Source organism: Acanthaster planci, linkage group LG07 (assembly GCF_054643075.1).
Source record: "Acanthaster planci isolate LZ-2023a linkage group LG07, COTS_SCS, whole genome shotgun sequence".
In the NCBI taxonomy this organism is placed as follows: domain Eukaryota; kingdom Metazoa; phylum Echinodermata; class Asteroidea; order Valvatida; family Acanthasteridae; genus Acanthaster; species Acanthaster planci.
Window position 1 is genome coordinate 13,112,863 of NC_141783.1, and position 16,204 is coordinate 13,129,066.

At 41.4% G+C, this 16,204-nt stretch overlaps 1 protein-coding gene across 2 annotated transcripts in view; it reads right to left on the minus strand.

The window, feature by feature from the left end:
• LOC110981781 (uncharacterized) overlaps nucleotides 1-16,204 on the minus strand; it is a 79,028-nt gene that overhangs the window by 40,120 nt on the left and 22,704 nt on the right. Inside the window, exons 19-40 of one of the 2 annotated variants that reach the window (XM_087139420.1) lie at nucleotides 16,055-16,177; nucleotides 14,891-15,007; nucleotides 14,130-14,243; nucleotides 13,508-13,630; nucleotides 12,522-12,638; nucleotides 12,062-12,175; nucleotides 11,558-11,680; nucleotides 9,972-10,088; nucleotides 9,520-9,633; nucleotides 8,802-8,924; nucleotides 7,434-7,550; nucleotides 7,146-7,259; nucleotides 6,561-6,683; nucleotides 6,222-6,338; nucleotides 5,865-5,978; nucleotides 5,306-5,419; nucleotides 4,817-4,930; nucleotides 3,788-3,910; nucleotides 3,190-3,303; nucleotides 2,636-2,749; nucleotides 1,478-1,591; nucleotides 865-990 (exon numbers count right to left, since the gene is read on the minus strand). In XM_087139420.1, coding sequence (XP_086995546.1) covers nucleotides 865-990; nucleotides 1,478-1,591; nucleotides 2,636-2,749; nucleotides 3,190-3,303; nucleotides 3,788-3,910; nucleotides 4,817-4,930; nucleotides 5,306-5,419; nucleotides 5,865-5,978; nucleotides 6,222-6,338; nucleotides 6,561-6,683; nucleotides 7,146-7,259; nucleotides 7,434-7,550; nucleotides 8,802-8,924; nucleotides 9,520-9,633; nucleotides 9,972-10,088; nucleotides 11,558-11,680; nucleotides 12,062-12,175; nucleotides 12,522-12,638; nucleotides 13,508-13,630; nucleotides 14,130-14,243; nucleotides 14,891-15,007; nucleotides 16,055-16,177 — 2,589 coding nt within the window. The remainder of the gene's footprint in view (nucleotides 1-864; nucleotides 991-1,477; nucleotides 1,592-2,635; nucleotides 2,750-3,189; nucleotides 3,304-3,787; nucleotides 3,911-4,816; nucleotides 4,931-5,305; nucleotides 5,420-5,864; nucleotides 5,979-6,221; nucleotides 6,339-6,560; nucleotides 6,684-7,145; nucleotides 7,260-7,433; nucleotides 7,551-8,801; nucleotides 8,925-9,519; nucleotides 9,634-9,971; nucleotides 10,089-11,557; nucleotides 11,681-12,061; nucleotides 12,176-12,521; nucleotides 12,639-13,507; nucleotides 13,631-14,129; nucleotides 14,244-14,890; nucleotides 15,008-16,054; nucleotides 16,178-16,204) is intronic. The other variant, XM_087139421.1, reaches the window with a different exon arrangement.

The window sequence follows — 16,204 nt, forward strand, 5'->3', positions numbered from 1 at the left end:
AGGCCGGTTCGTGATTGGCCCGAAAGCAAACACAACCATGAATTTGTGACGTTATATCAAATATTCACCCTGTGAATTTTAAAAAGTTGAACACAATTCAACTTCAGCAACATTTTGCTGCAACTCTTTTGTGACATCAAACTCGCTTCACTTTCACATTTGCCTGACGTATGAACCGGTCTTTAGAATGTCCTTGTGATGCTGTCAGTACCAACGATGACCGTCATGCTAAACATGTTCCTGTGACCATGGAATAGTAATGTGTGAAAATGCATCTTTACATGTTTCTGTAATGAGCAGCTTTACAAAGAACTTGGCTTAAATCCTGGGGGGAGGGAGTTCCAATATCCAAGATAGCTCAAAGGGTGTAGTGTTACTCCATTGTCTGTGACATGAAACCTTTAATCCTTCTGATGTTTTTGCCTCTCCTAAATTTCTCCTGTTGAGTAATCTCCTGTTTTTAGTTGCTTGCAGCCTAGATTAACTATTTTGTGAGGAACAACATCTAAACAAACAGGGATCCCCTGTGTCAAATTGCAATGGATCTTTAAATATGTTTTGTCAAATGCTGCATGTAGTGCTGCATGGCGTCTATACTCATCCCTACCCTCTGGTGATTCCCACTGAGTTTGGACACACTCAGAGAGGCTCCAAAGACAGGCTGAATGCATGTGCCATCCCCCAAGGAGCCAACAAAGAACAATGGGTAGGCATTGTAGGAAATACCACTCCTCAATATTGTCTCAGAGTTTCAACAAAGTCACAGTGCAGTAACAAATTTTGCACAAACAATTCCCATCCCAACCGCCCCCCCCCCCATTTTTGGAACAAATTTACACCACTACAGGTTTGTGTCTAACTCACTGTTCTGGCAGCGATCACCCGAGAAGAAAGCTGGACAGAGGCAGGTGTAGCCATTCACTGCATCCTGGCAGGTACCCCCGTTTAGGCACTTTATCTGTGACGGGTTGGCGGCACAATCGTCTGGATCTGACACGAATGACAGAGAATTGAAACAATGGTGAAGATGGGGTGAACGTTTTCAGAGGGCACGGGGGGCAGGGGCTGTACGTAATTTTCCTCAAAGGAATTTGAAGCACACTAGCAGTATATGGTCATATTCATTTCAAAATTAAAAAAAAAACATCCCCTAGTCACATCACTGAGGTGAAAGGAGACAGAGGGTTGTCACCCACAATACTATTGATCTCTCATTGGCTTGAGCAATGCGTAAGCTGCCCATCCACTTAAAACTCCTGAGTCAAATTGGTTGGGAATCTGGGTCCAATTCTTCTCAACTTTCATTCAGGTAAAAAATATGCACACTTTTAGGAGTCAAATGACCTATGAAAATGTCATTTTCAAACCTAAAGTATCAAGCAAATATGGACCCAGATTCAGGCTCAATTTGACCCAGGAGTTTCTTGAGGGCAGGACAAGATTTTTTATTGAAGTGTGGGCCCTACTGTATACTTACTGACTGAACAGGTAGGTCCAATGAACCCAGGCTGGCAGGTACACATATAAGCATTGACCAAATCCTGGCAGTTGCCATTGTTCTCGCAAGGATTGGAGATGCACTCATTAACATCTGAACAGAAACAAACAAAATTTCAAGGATGTGAAAATCCTACAACCAGTCAAAAAACAAGGTACCACCTACGAGAAACATCATGTCAGGACGAAAAATGACTTTCTACGTTATTTTTTACTATTTTCCATTCACATAAATGTGGCATGGCTAAACATGCCTGTTCAAAATTGGTTGGTATACAAAGGCTACAGTGCACTCTGCCTTAACCAAGGGCGAGATTGGGTGAAAATAAAATTACCACAAACTGATCACTAGAGGTTTTGAGAGCCCCACAGCAATTTAGGGTCTATGGCATGCACATTCATGTTTCCCTACAAGCATTCCTTAACTTGAAATGGCCATTTCTTGTACTCTCTGTCAACTTTTATACATAAAATCTCCTTAATGGTAAACTCAGGATTTACCAGATTTAAAAAGATATTGTTTGAAAAATTCTTACATCAGAAAAATCCTCATGAACAAAATCCTGAAATCACAAAAAATCCTGACAAATCTCACTCATGCTTATAGCTGGCTTCTGTACATTGATCGTACAATGGCCCTTTCAATTTATGCATGCCCCCCAAACAATATGTGGCCTTCACCCCTTGAGACTTTCTCTTGACTTTAATGCACAAAACAGAGTAGCAGTGGGCCACGGGATAATACCCAGACCAGCTATCTTGAAATGCTGACCCATGGAACCTTCAAGTCATGGCCCATTATTGGCTGACAAGCCCCTTTCTTTTCCCTTTATGATATTTACCTAAAAGTTGAGGATTGAACTGTCCTCCCTACTATCAGCTGAGCAATGAGATACATTTTAATATTTGGTTTTACCCTTTGACAATATAATTTACTAAGTATCATAAAGACTCTTTATTTTGCAAGAGCTTGTGAGAGAAAATTCACAAACACCGTTGGGTGGAACTCATCAACACTCAAATCTCTGGTCCCTAACACAGAGAGCACTCAGTTGCCAAGATTGTGCAGGGCAAGTGTGTAACCTTGCTAGCAGGTTGAAACCTGATGGAGTAGGGGATGCTGCAGTCAATCACGTACCTGTCTCGCACCGTGATCCAGCGTAACCAGCCACACAACTGCAGGTATAGCTCAGGACACCATCCGTGCAACGGCCACCATTCAGGCAAGGGTTGGGATTGCAGTCGTCAATGCCTGCCAGAGTTTGGCACAAGAGCATGGAGTCATTAAATTTTTTTTAATGACCCCACTCCAGCACAAACTTGAATTATATTTGAAGTAAGATTCATTTGTGATTTTGGCAAACTCCTGGATAATCACAGAAATGTGTTTAAAATTTCGTGACCAAGACTAGGAAAGATGAAATGTAAGTTCCTCTTTTCACAATGCCTCAACTGTTAAGTACTGCTGGCAATGCTGAAACTTGACTACCTTTGAAAAATGACGCCCTATCTATCGTTTTATTGCTGCTCCTTAAACAGATTATCTTCAACTGAACCAAGGACCCAAAACTTCATTTCCTAAAGTAATGATCAATGATTATTGCAAAAATGGAAACATTAAATTGTATGTATTGCATGAGTTCACGACACAGAGAGTACAAATTTATTAAGATGTGGGTTTCTGAAACCTACGTGTCTCGCAGTTGGTGCCCGTGAAGTCGGTGCCTGCACAGACGCAGGTATACATGTTTACTCCATCCAGACAGATGCCGTTAATGCATGGGTTGGAGTCACATTGGTTTGGATCTAAATAAAACCACAAAACAAAGTGATGACCACAAAAAGCAAAGATTACTGAAGAGAACTATTGGGAAAAGTGTGCTCTTTTGGAGTTTGAATTATAAAACAAGGTAAGGACACAAGAACTTTTCATGTTTTGGGATATGTGTGATTGTGATTGGCAATTGTTTCAATGAGTGACTAACTTTATTTACTTAGCTCCTAGTTCTTTTTCAATTGATTAGTTATGCAAGATTTCAACCATGAAGATGAAAAGTGTCACTTTCAAAGAAAACGCCGTATTGGCATAATGTGCTGAGGTACAGCCAAAATAATCTCAACTCCAAACGTAAACTATCACTGACAAACACAAATGTGCCATTTCAATTATGAACCCAAGCTAGTGTGTCTTCTATTTCATACAGAGATGCTAGTTCTTGTGCACATTCTGTGGAAAGTTGAGGGGTGTGGATTCCATTAATGAGGGATCCTTGGGATATGACAATGTTACCGTTATTGCACAGGAAGCCAGTGAATCCAGCTGGGCACTGACAGGAGTAAGCTTGGGGTGTTGTTCCATCCACACACACCCCACCGTTCTCACAAGGGTCTGGAACAGGGCAGTCGTTCACTCCTGTTCCAAATCAGATGTCAAAAAAACCCAAACAAACAAATTTGGCATTTTGTAAAAACCATTCACAAGTCAAAAACTTATTGTGTGAGAGCATGTATTGGGGTTTGTAAGCTCAGGAAATTTGCACTTTCTCATGTATGCAGAGTCCGTTTTCTATAGCCAAGTGAAATATCTCAAGTGAAAAACTGTATCAATATTTTCTCACTTATGACAAAAATTTTCTAGACAACTGTCATCATCACGGAAGGTATGCATGACTATAGCCACATTTTCTTCATGCAATTCAATAAATTGGAAGTTTATGTTCTGAAATTGTGAAAATGATAAAACAAAGGCAAAAAAACCTGTTACATTGCTATCAGCCCAAACTGCAGTATCCTAAAGGGTGTGTGACTGCATGTTGTAGTCCATTTTCTCACCAATAATTCATCTCCAAGAGCCAGAGTGTGACTCTGTTACACCTCACATCAATAATAGGCTTCCTGCTCAAGAACCCCCCCTCCCCAGTGTAGATGCTTCAGGTTATCCACCCTGGGTTAAAGTACTCCCTCACCAGCAAGGAAGAGACGGGCTGCTGGGAGGTTTTTCACCTGGCTCATGCACGTGCCCAGGACACGAAGGACACATTGAGAAATTGGTTACACGTGCTCAGCACACATCCTGCACCAACTACGGATGACCCTGTGCCTGCATGATGAGTTTCCCACTTGAAGCATGTAGACTGGAAGCAGGAGGACCATGTATTCTAACAGAAATTGGTCAGGCATGCTTCAGAGTTTTCACTGCATGGTCCCCATCTTGGTCCCAGTCTCAGACATTAACTGTCTTGCCAACTTTCAACCTTATTGGGAGCTGCGAATCATGTAACAAAACCCCATACAGCAATGTCACAACATTTTGACTTACGTGTTTCACAGTTGGTGCCCTCAAAATCTGTGCCGGTGCAGTCGCAAGTATACAACCGTAATCCGTCTCGGCAAACACCATTAATGCAGGGGTTGCTCGCGCAGTCATCAATTTCTAAATCAACACAGAAATACAGTAGCAGCTTCAAGTTAACAGCAGAATAAGGAATACCAAACGAAATGAGGTTGACTGATTATCTGTTCCTCTTTGGCAATGATTTTGAATCATCAAACTGCAAATCTTTTTTAGACACATGCTGTTTTTCCCCAAACACCTTGGCCAACCTTTGAAAATGTTTTGCAGATGAAATTTTTTGAGGTTTTCAAGAATTTCTTAGTTACCACATGGTGTTTCGATATTTGAAAGGCAGTCTGTGGTTTCTACACGAGCCCCAAAACAAATACACAGATTTTCAATGCAATCATCGCTTAATTGAACAATCATTACTTGTTATTGTTTTACTGAAAATAAACAATCGAATCAACTCACGATTTTCACACAGCAACCCTTGGAAGTCGGTGTTTGTGCAGTCACACGTGAAGCTGCGGATGGCGTCCACACACAGACCATTCCTGCATGGGTTGGGAAGGCAGTCGTTTATCTCTGCAAAGATACAAATTCAAACTTAACGATTAGTTTCACATACTGACAGTTATTCTTTCATCTCAGCCTTCATCTCCATGACTGTGTCCTGCAGTTGATGTGAGCTGGGGATGACTGACCAAACATTTATAAAACAATATTGTCACAGTATTCAAACAAGCAACCAAACCTCTGCTAAATGCATAGAGGTAATCCATTAACCGATTAAGTACAATAGTTGCTTCAGAAGGCAAATTCTGTCCACAAGAACAGAATAGCCAATTTCCTCTGAGGCTGAACAATTTATGCCTGAAGTTTTTGCAAAAAAACAGACAAAGTGACTTATCCATTCAGCAGTTGCATTTTTCCAAAAAGCTAACAAGAATTTTGACAGATCAAGTCTTAACTACTGAAATTAAGTATTCTGTCTTTGGAGGCTTTTGTCGCTGAACCCCCCAAAACTTACGATTTTGACACAAGGTCCCTTCAAAGTCTGTCCCAGTACAGTCGCATGTGAAACTCCGGATGCCATCCACACACAAACCTTGGGCACATGGGTTGGGGAGACAGTCATTTACACCTGTAAAACAAATCATACATGAACAAATGACAAATCATGACCCTGTCTTGTGTTGGATTGTAGTAACAATATGAAGAGAGAAATATCAGGTAAGTTTTCACATGTGGAACAGTAAACCTTTCAAAGCGAGATAATCCCTGGATCATTCCATTTTTTTGCATTCATTTTTGTGGGTTCAGTTCCAAAGAAACATCTTACAACATTCCTAACATGGGCGTGCTTCATCTGAAAATTTCTACTCACGGGTTTCACAAGTTGGCCCGTCAAAGTCAACCTGTGAGCAATCGCAGGTGAACTGGTTGACTCCGTCTATACAGCGACCGCCATTAAGACACGGAGTACCAACACAATCATCAGGATCTGATAAAACAATGTGAGAAGCATTGAACTTTGACTGCAGTTAATGCTAGCACCTCACAGATGAAGCTATTGGCAATTAATAACAATTTAAATGATAAGAGAAAGAACACAGTAATGAATACTATAACAGAACTACAACCCTCTGAATCACCCCCACCTCCCCTCCCAAAAAACAAAAAAAAACAAGGGACATAGGCTATGGAAGATGCTATGCCTCCTTACTGTTATTACAAAGCATTCCAGAGAATCCAACTGCACACTGGCAAATAAATTCTCCAGGGTTGGTTCCGTCCACACATGTACCGCCGTTCAGACATGGGTTGGTGGCAGGGCAGTCGTTGATCCCTGATGTAATGAGAACAACAGGATTTAAGAATCATTCAACCCAGAGGACTGTTGAAATGCTCTGGTTTGTCCATCTACCAAGATGCATTTGGCTTGCCTATGGCAACCTGGGGGATGACAACTTTTTTAGTTGAGGGTGAAAAAAATGTCAGGGTCAGGTTTTCAGCAACATTTTGGATGCAGTGTGCTACTTTGGCAATATTTAGCTGGTATGTTGTTGAACTGCAAGATTCTGTCAATATATAGCAATTTTTTTAAAAACAAAAATAAAATGACTACAAACAAGAAAAACTTCCCCGTGTAAAATGCCCCTTGTGAGCTTATATGACATCGACGTACTACCTTGATAGCTTAGACAGACTAGTCTATAAAAACTTTCAAATTACCCAAAACTGGAATATGTTTTGGACAATCACAATCAAAGACTTCCCAGAAAATGTGTGGACAATATTAATAACTCACGATTTTCACACAAGGTCCCTGTGAAGTCTGTGCCAGCACAGTTGCATGAGAATTGGCGAACAAGGTCCACACACTGACCATTGATGCAGGGGTTGGGAATGCAATCATCTATGCCTGAAAAGAATAAATATGTTGCAACCAAAGAATTGAGGGGTACACAATTGTTAACAATCTAATCATCTATGAATGCTTATTGCATTTTGGAAGTAAACTCCTGAATGGCTGAACTTTACACAACTTCTTTGCAAAGCAAACAGAGAATGAGAACCACCAGAAAGGTCCACTTACGTGTCTCACAGGTGGTTCCCTGGTAGTCCACTAATGAGCAGTCACAGGTAAATGTGTTGACTCCATCTATACATCGGCCGCCATTCAAACATGGATTGCCAGCACAGTCATCTGGATCTAAAACAAATATTAAGATAGTGAAAAAAAGTTGAAGTTAAAAGCCACCTGAGCCAAGAATGATCAGTGACCATTTATCAACTACTGGGTAATTTGAGTAGTAAACTATGCATAAAATATCTCCTGGGTACCAGAGTGCTCATCAAAAGCTTGCCATGGAAAGGCTATTTTCTTACTGTACCTTGTGGGACACGGTCCACAAATTCTACTCGCCAGCTGCATGTGGGAACTTGAATTTCTTCGATTGTTTGTAGGGAAGATTAGCATGTTTTGTTCGAGTATCAGTTTTAATTAATTCTTTCCTCTTTTGATTGCATTGAATGTCCCAATCTGTAAATAAACATTGCTCTAAGTTGTCTACTGACGTATGCTCAAATGCAAATTGAGGAAAGGCGGCCATGCATTTGTCACATGTAAATCTGAAAAATGGCCTCTTTATGACAAACTCTTGGTGGCGCACTGTAACAAATGGGTTACTGGTCAGACATGGCATCAGAGCATTGCTGATCCATCCCCGACAGTATGCAATGACATAGAAACATTTTGTTGTGACTAATTGCACAAACATGGAGGCAGATGGTTGAGACAGTTGCATCAGGTACAACTTTGCAGAATGGCGTGCAATAATGTCTCTCTTGCTAACTTAGACACATCTCGATAGTTGGCTCCCCCTTCCTACACAGGAAGGGGACACAACATCATTTCAAATGGTGGCACTCTTCAAAATGGACAGCATAGGTCTTTTTGCAGTGTTCTTTGCCATGGCTGCACAATTTCTGAGGAACCAGTGAAACATTAGCAGCCTGAAGGGCACTTTGTAAAAAGTGCTGTGGTATATGGACCACTTATGAGGGGGAAAATGGCATTTGTTAGAGAATACTGAGGGGAGAGAAATATCCCCTTACCTCTCCCCTGGGATGCTAGGCCACTAAAACCGGACACTGAGGCTTATTTTTGAGTAAATTGACAGTGAATTCATCACCATGTGACATGCTGGTCACTACCTCAGCCATGCACAGTTGTCATTTAAGTCATATTGATCCAGCGCTGGGTATTGGTACCATGTTATTTTTCTCATACTTTTTGCCATTTATCAAAGCTGTGAAGGTTTGCCCACTGCAGTGCCCAACTCCATGTTCTTTGCACACAACAATAACAGATATAAATATCAGATTATGTGGGTCAGTGAGTGACTTATTCCTTGCAATATAAGATTCATGCTGCCAGCTTCAGCGGACTTGGGGTACTCACTGTTGTCACAAAGCGTTCCAGTGAATCCTACTGCACACTGGCAAATAAATTCTCCTGGGTTGGTTCCATCCACACATGTACCACCGTTCAGACATGGGTTGGTGGCAGGGCAGTCATTGATCCCTGTTGCAGTGACAACAACAGGAATTCAGAATCATTCAAGCCATGGGACTGTGGTAACATTTTGGTATGTCTATGCTTGAATAAGGGAGCGTTTCATAATTATTGAAGGCGGTATTTACTGCGGCACCGCTGTTTTTTTTTAGCGGCACTGCACTAGTTACCCGAAAGGGCTCAATGCTGGTACTGCAAAAATACAGCAGTAAAGCAGTAAATACCGCCTTCTGTAATTATGAAACGTTCCCTTACATGCATTTGGCTTACATATGGCAACTTGGGGGCTGACAACTTTTTTTGGGTGATCAAATTTCCAGCAATGTTTGGCTTTTTAAACTGGGGTGCTGTCCTGCCAGACTTTTTCAATATATTAGCTATTTGTTTAATTTAAATAAACAGGTACCAACAAGAAAAACTCCCCTTGTCCTCAATGAGCTGGAATGATATATCATTCCATTGCCACTCTACATTGTTAGTTCATACAGAAAAGACTGTAACAGTTATTCAAATGTAACCAAAACCAGATCACATCATGACACATTTTGACCAATCAGAATCAAAGGTTCTTTACAGATTGTTGTAGAAAATCAAGACAACTCACGGTTTTCACACAAGGTCCCAGTGAAGTCTGTCCCAGCACAGTTGCACATGAAATTGCGAACTAGGTCCACACACTGACCGTTAACGCAGGGATTAGGAACGCAGTCATCTATGCCTGAAGAGAAAGGAAATATTGGAATTCAAAACAAAGTGGGATCGCAGTTTTCCACAGACTTCTTGGCATTCACGGCATTTTGGAAACTAAAGAGGGGCAAGAAGTATCAATGTTTAAGACTAAAGTTTTCCTCATTCCTTCACACTCTTTACTTATTTGGAGGACAGGTGGCCACAGGTGATGTAGGACTGCATAAAATCCTAGCTTGTCTAAACAAAAAAGATGTCAGACTTCATCAACAAGACAGACCCACAGGCAAATATGAATGGCTGAACTTCACACAATGTCTTTATGATTAATCAACTAACATGAGAACCATAACAAAAACGTCCACTAACGTGTTTCACAGGTTGTTCCCTGGTAGTCCACCAATGAGCAGTCGCACGTAAACGCGTTGACCCCATCTATACACCGGCCACCATTCAAACACGGAGTGCCAACGCAGTCATCTGGATCTGGAAAAAAATATATATAAAGCTTGCCAAAACTTCAAGTTAGCAGTCACCAATGCCTAAATTAATCAACAATCATTTATCAATCACTGGTTGATTTGCCTGGAAAGCTATGCATAAAATACGAGGCAAGTTGGTACCAGGCAAATTGACAAGTGGTTAATTAATGGTTGTTGATGAAACTTGGTCCTAGGTTCCCGGATCATTTCCGAATTTTTTGACAAAATGGCACATTTGAATACAATACCTCTTCGGTCAGGGTTGTTGAACATTGTCAAACCACACTGGAAACTTGGAAAAACAAAACAACCCAAATTTTGCCCACGGTAGGAGGAAGGGAGAATGGCACTCAACACCAATTTCAATTGTGGCACTCTTCAAATCTGACAGAATTGGACAACAGGCAGGGGTCTTGATGTGGCTGGGCAATTTCCGAGGTTCTGTGTGACTTGTGTAACACAGAACACACTCAGAAATGGGGCATCTATGGGCAAAAAGGGAACCTATGGACAAAAAGGGCATCATGGGCAAAAAGAGAACCTATGGGCAAAAAGGGCATCATGGGCAAAAAGAGAACCTATGGACAAAAAGGGCATCATGGGCAAAAAGAGAACCTATGGACAAAAAGGGCATCATGCGCAAAAAGATAATCTATAGGCAAAAAGGGCATCATGGGAAAAAGAGAACATATGGACAAGAAAAGCATTATGGGCAAAAAGAGAACCTATGGACAAAAAGGGCATCATGGGCAAAAAGAGAACCTATGGGCAAAAAAGGCATCATGGGCAAAAAGGGAACCTATGGGCAAAAAGGGCATCATGGGCAAAAAGGGAACCTATGGGCAAAAAGGCACTTATTACAAATTTCTGGGGGAGGTTGATATCCCCCCTACCTACAGAATGCTAGGCCACTCAAAGCATGGGAGTTGCAAGGCAGTAAGGGGGCGTTTGCCCCCTGGAAAATAATAAAAACACAAAAACGAGGGGAAAAACACACAGAAAATTTTAAAATGCTGAAAGGGGACAAAAATCACCAATCTGCTTGCCAAAAAAAATCAAAGTCGACCCCTTTCCACTGTTCATGGTTTATCTGTACATTGCTGATGAGTGCGTTCCCTCCACCGCCCCCCCCCAAAAAAAATTCAACTCTGGGAAAAAATGCAACACTCCCCTGGCAAACTCTTGGCAATGACTGTGACTTCAAAGCAGACAGTGAGGACTATTTCCACTTAACCATGACTTTGTCACCACCTGACATGATGGTCACTACCTAAGCTGCGTTTGATGGTCATTATCATACCAGGCAAGTTATCATGCCCATATAGCCATGGGCACTAGCTCCATATATTCTCATACTTTTTTTCTATTTATCGAAGCTGAAGGCCTGCCTACTACAGCATGTAACATCACATTCAATGCCTACAACAACAGCAAAAGTATGTCCAGTTACTTGGACAGACTTGGGGTACTCACTGTTGTCACAAAGCGTTCCAGCGAATCCAACCGCACACTGGCAAATAAATTCTCCAGGGTTGGTTCCATCCACACATGTACCGCCGTTCAGACATGGGTTGGTTGCCGGGCAGTCATTGATCCCTGATGCAATGACAACATTAGGAATTCAGAATTCAATCCAGAGGTTGAAATGCTTTGTTTCATCTACCAATATGCATTTGGCTTGTCTATGGCAATTTGGGCGATGACAACATTTTTATTTGAGGGTGAACACTTTTCAGGATCAGATTTCAAGCAACCTTTTGGCTATAGCGTGCTACAATGGCACTTTTTAAAATTTGTGTGTTGATTTTGATAGATTATTTCAATCAATAACTATGAAAATCTCCCTTTGTAAACTGCCCCCATGTAAATTGGAAGCCAGATCATTTCATTGACACATATTACAGCATTTTATACCAGTCTGTAGAAGAATCAAAGATTCTTGAAAGACAATACTCATGAACAATCAAGACAACTCACGATTTTCGCACAAGGTTCCCGTGAAGTCTGTTCCAGCACAGTTGCATGAGAACTGGCGAACAAGGTCCACACACTGACCATTGGTACAAGGGTTGGGAACGCAGTCGTCTATGCCTAAACAAAAAAAAAACAACAAATGCTGCAATCCAAGGGATGGAGGAGTTAGAGTTTGCCACCTTCTAGTTGATGATTGTGGCCTGTTTAAAATAAGCTCTTCCTTGGAACAGGGGGCCCAAGCATATTGAAGACTGATTCCTTCCTAATCCCTTCACACCTTTTATCAGTGTGGGTGACAGTTGTCCATAAGTGATTTAGAAGTACATAAAACCCTGGCTAGTCCTAAGACAAAGATGCAATGCACAAACGACACAGACCCAGGCAAATAGAAATGGCCAAACTTTACATAATGTCTTTTAAAGCAACCAATGAGCAAGACGACCACGACAAAATGTCTACTTACGTGTCTCACAGGTGGTTCCCTGGTAGTCCACTAATGAGCAGTCACACGTAAATGTGTTCACTCCATCTATACATCGGCCACCATTCAAACATGGATTGCCAGCACAGTTATCTGGATCTAAAACAAAAGTAAGGGCAGTTAAAACTTCCAGTCAACAGTCAACTAAGGCTGCATCTGAACCTGTTGTCTAGAGCTAGGTCTAGGCCTTTGCTCCATTGGAAATGCATGGAGACGCATAGACAATAGACCTTGCCGTAGCTCTGGAAGCCCGTTTCGGACAAGGCCTTAGCCAAGATCAACCAATCACCAGTTGAGCTGGTATTCAAAGCTATTCATAAATACCTCAGACAGTCTCCCTATTCAACAACATGCAACTTGACCAAGTATTGACATTTTGATAATGCACACTGAGAAGATGCACAATAATGCCCACTGCGTAAATCACCCCCTGGCATCTGGATACAAGACAGGTTAATCAATTCTGATTGGTCAAGAGTTTATATGCACACGGCTCGTCACGTGTGCACCAATTGGCCAATCTGTACAAGGAATATTCCATAAGAAGGACAGAGGTGTTCAGAAGACTGAAAGAAAAATTCTAGAACAAAATTGCTGGAAATCAATCATATATCGACTTCTTTTGACTCTCTGACTTAAAAAGTATTTATAAATGGAAATAAATATGCGCAATTGGCCAGTCTTACACGTTAGTGTAAGGCTGGCTCAGGAGACTGAATGCTGATAATGCCCTTGCCTTCAGATGCAGTGTTGAGCATACGGCTCAAGCATTATAGTCGCGTCCATTTTTTTTCCATTCATGGAAGCTTTGAAGGCTTGCCTACTGTCTAAATAATGTGCAAAACCTCCTCAGTCTTTGCCAAAAACAGAAACAGATGTAGGTCCAGTTTATGTAGGTCAGTGAGAATGTCCTGACTACTGCAATGTAAGTTAGAGGCTGCCGGCTTCAGTAGACTTGGGGTACTCACTGTTGTCACAAAGCGTTCCAGTGAATCCAACTGCACACTGGCAAATAAATTCTCCAGGGTTGGTTCCATCGACACATGTACCACCGTTCAGACATGGGTTGGTGGCAGGGCAGTCGTTGATCCCTGATGCAGTGACAACAACAGGAATTCAGAATCATTTGACCCAGAGGATGTACTGTTGAAATGCTCTGTTTTGTCCAGAGATACAATACACACCTCCATCTTAAACTACTAGCCGATGAGCTTTGATATATCTATAAATCCCAGTCCCCTATGGTGTGACCATCGGCGGGATTAGCTTGATTAACATCATGAGCTATTTTGGGCGTAAATTCTGGTCCCAGTTCCCCCTCTCCAATGACAAAACCTGGGTGCACCACTGCATCCACCAAGATCATGCTTGGTCTTTTTCATGGCAACTTGATGGATGACAACATTTCCAGTCTTATTTTTTTTTTACCAGATTTCTGGAACTTTTTGGATATTACAAACCTGTTTGGAAAACAGGTTTGTTGATTTGCTGACATAACAGATTCATACAGACATGTTTCGAAAACAAACAAAACCAGATCAAATTAAATTAAACCAATCTGAATTAAAAATTTTTTGTTTGACAACTCACTATTTTCACATAAAGTTCCCGAAAAGTCTGTCCCGGTACAGTCACATGAGAATTGGCGAACAAGATCCACACACTGACCATTGGTACAAGGGTTGGGAACGCAGTCATCTATGCCTAAAAGGGAAGAAAAATGTTGCAAACCAGAGAACGGAGCAGTTAAAGTTTCCAACAGACTAATTGGTATTTATCATATTTTAGAAATAAACATTTTACTTGAATATTGGGGCCAAGCATCGCCAATAAAAACTGAACCTTACCCATCAATTCCTTCATACTCTTTGTGGTTGAAAGCAAGCCACAGGTGATTATAAGAACTGCATGAAATCCTGGCTAGTCTTTGTAATATCAAAGCACACAATATCTGACAGTATCTGTCATTCAGAGGTGCCGATATATTATCATTTTCCCTGCACATTGGACTCACAATAGCTGAATATTCCATTCATCTCAGCTCCCTGGGGAGCCTACTACTGCTATATCAGGCACAAATAGCTGAACATGATAGGTACCCATTTCCTTGTGGATGGAGAGAGGCACGTAGGGGTGAAGTGACTTGCCTAAGATCACAACATGCTGCCACTAGCTGGATTCGAACCCTGACCCGATGATTGGAAGGTACAAACCCACACCACTAGGACACATGACCCATTATGACTTCCTCTACGTTACAGACCCAAGGCAAATAGAAATGGCTTAACTTCAATCAATGTTTTTATGATAAAATGATTAAACATGAGAACCACGCGAAAATGTCCACTTACGTGTCTCACAGGTAGTTCCCTGGTAGTCCACTAATGAGCAGTCACATGTAAACGCATTGACTCCATCTATACATCGGCCGCCATTCAAACATGGATTGCCAGCACAGTCATCTGGATCTAAAACAAAAATAAAGGTAGCCGAATGTTCACGAGCAATCTTTAATCAGTTACAGTCAATTTGCCTGGTAAGCTGTACACAAGATACATCCTAGGTACAAGGCTAAATTGATATGTAGGTAATAAGTGGCCAGTGATGGACCATGGTTTGATTGGATTATTTCAGAACTCTTCGCCAAACTCAACTGCACACATAAATGACCTACTGAAATTGTCTCCCCCCTCCTAAAAAATGGCTCATTCTATAAATTTAGGGTCCAAAGTGTGACATTTTTCTGTCCCTGTTACCTCTGACTTATCTGCGATCTGAAAAGTTTGAAAAAGGATGTATCATTGAAATCGATTTCAAACTATTTTTATTTGTCTGGCAGGTAATTTGCAGTACTTATTCAAACTTGGAATTAAACAGTGAGTTCTAACCATTAAAAATCATAAGCCAGACGTAACAGGGACGGGAAAAAAATGGAGCCCAAATGTACAGAATGACCCAAATGGAAATTCAGAAAGACACAAATTAGGCAACCCTGCCCGCACTGTGGGGGAGAAGCTCAACACCTTTCCAATGGTGGCACTCTTCAAAACTGAAATAATGAGACAATAGGCAGTGTGATGACTTTAGGAAACAGCACTTTGAAAAGTGGCACAAAATGGGCAAAAAGGGAAAAATACAAAATATGGGGCGAGATCAAAGTCATTCTTGGAATATGCTATGTGCCACTGATGGTAGACAGTGATCAGATTTACTTTCTCATAAGTAATTCTGAATTCTTCACCACATGGCATGATGGTCACTACCTTAGAAAGCCATGTTCGGCTGTTCTCATGGTGAACCAGCACTGGGTGCTACCTCCGTGTTCTCCTCACAATAGTTGCCATTTATCAAAGCTTTGAAGGCTTGCCACTATTACAATTTGTGCAACTTTAAAGTCTTTACCTACAACAATAGCAGATGCACGTCAGGTTATGTGAGTCAGTGAGTGTCAGATTCATTGAGCTGAAATGTACTACATGCCGCCAGCTACAGCAGACTTGAGGTGTAATACTCACTGTTATCACAAAGTGTTCCAGCAAATCCAACCGCACACTGGCAAATAAATTCTCCAGGGTTGGTTCCATCCACACATGTACCGCCGTTCAGACATGGGTTGGTGGCAGGGCAGTCGTTGATCCCTGATGTAATGAGAACAACAGGAATTA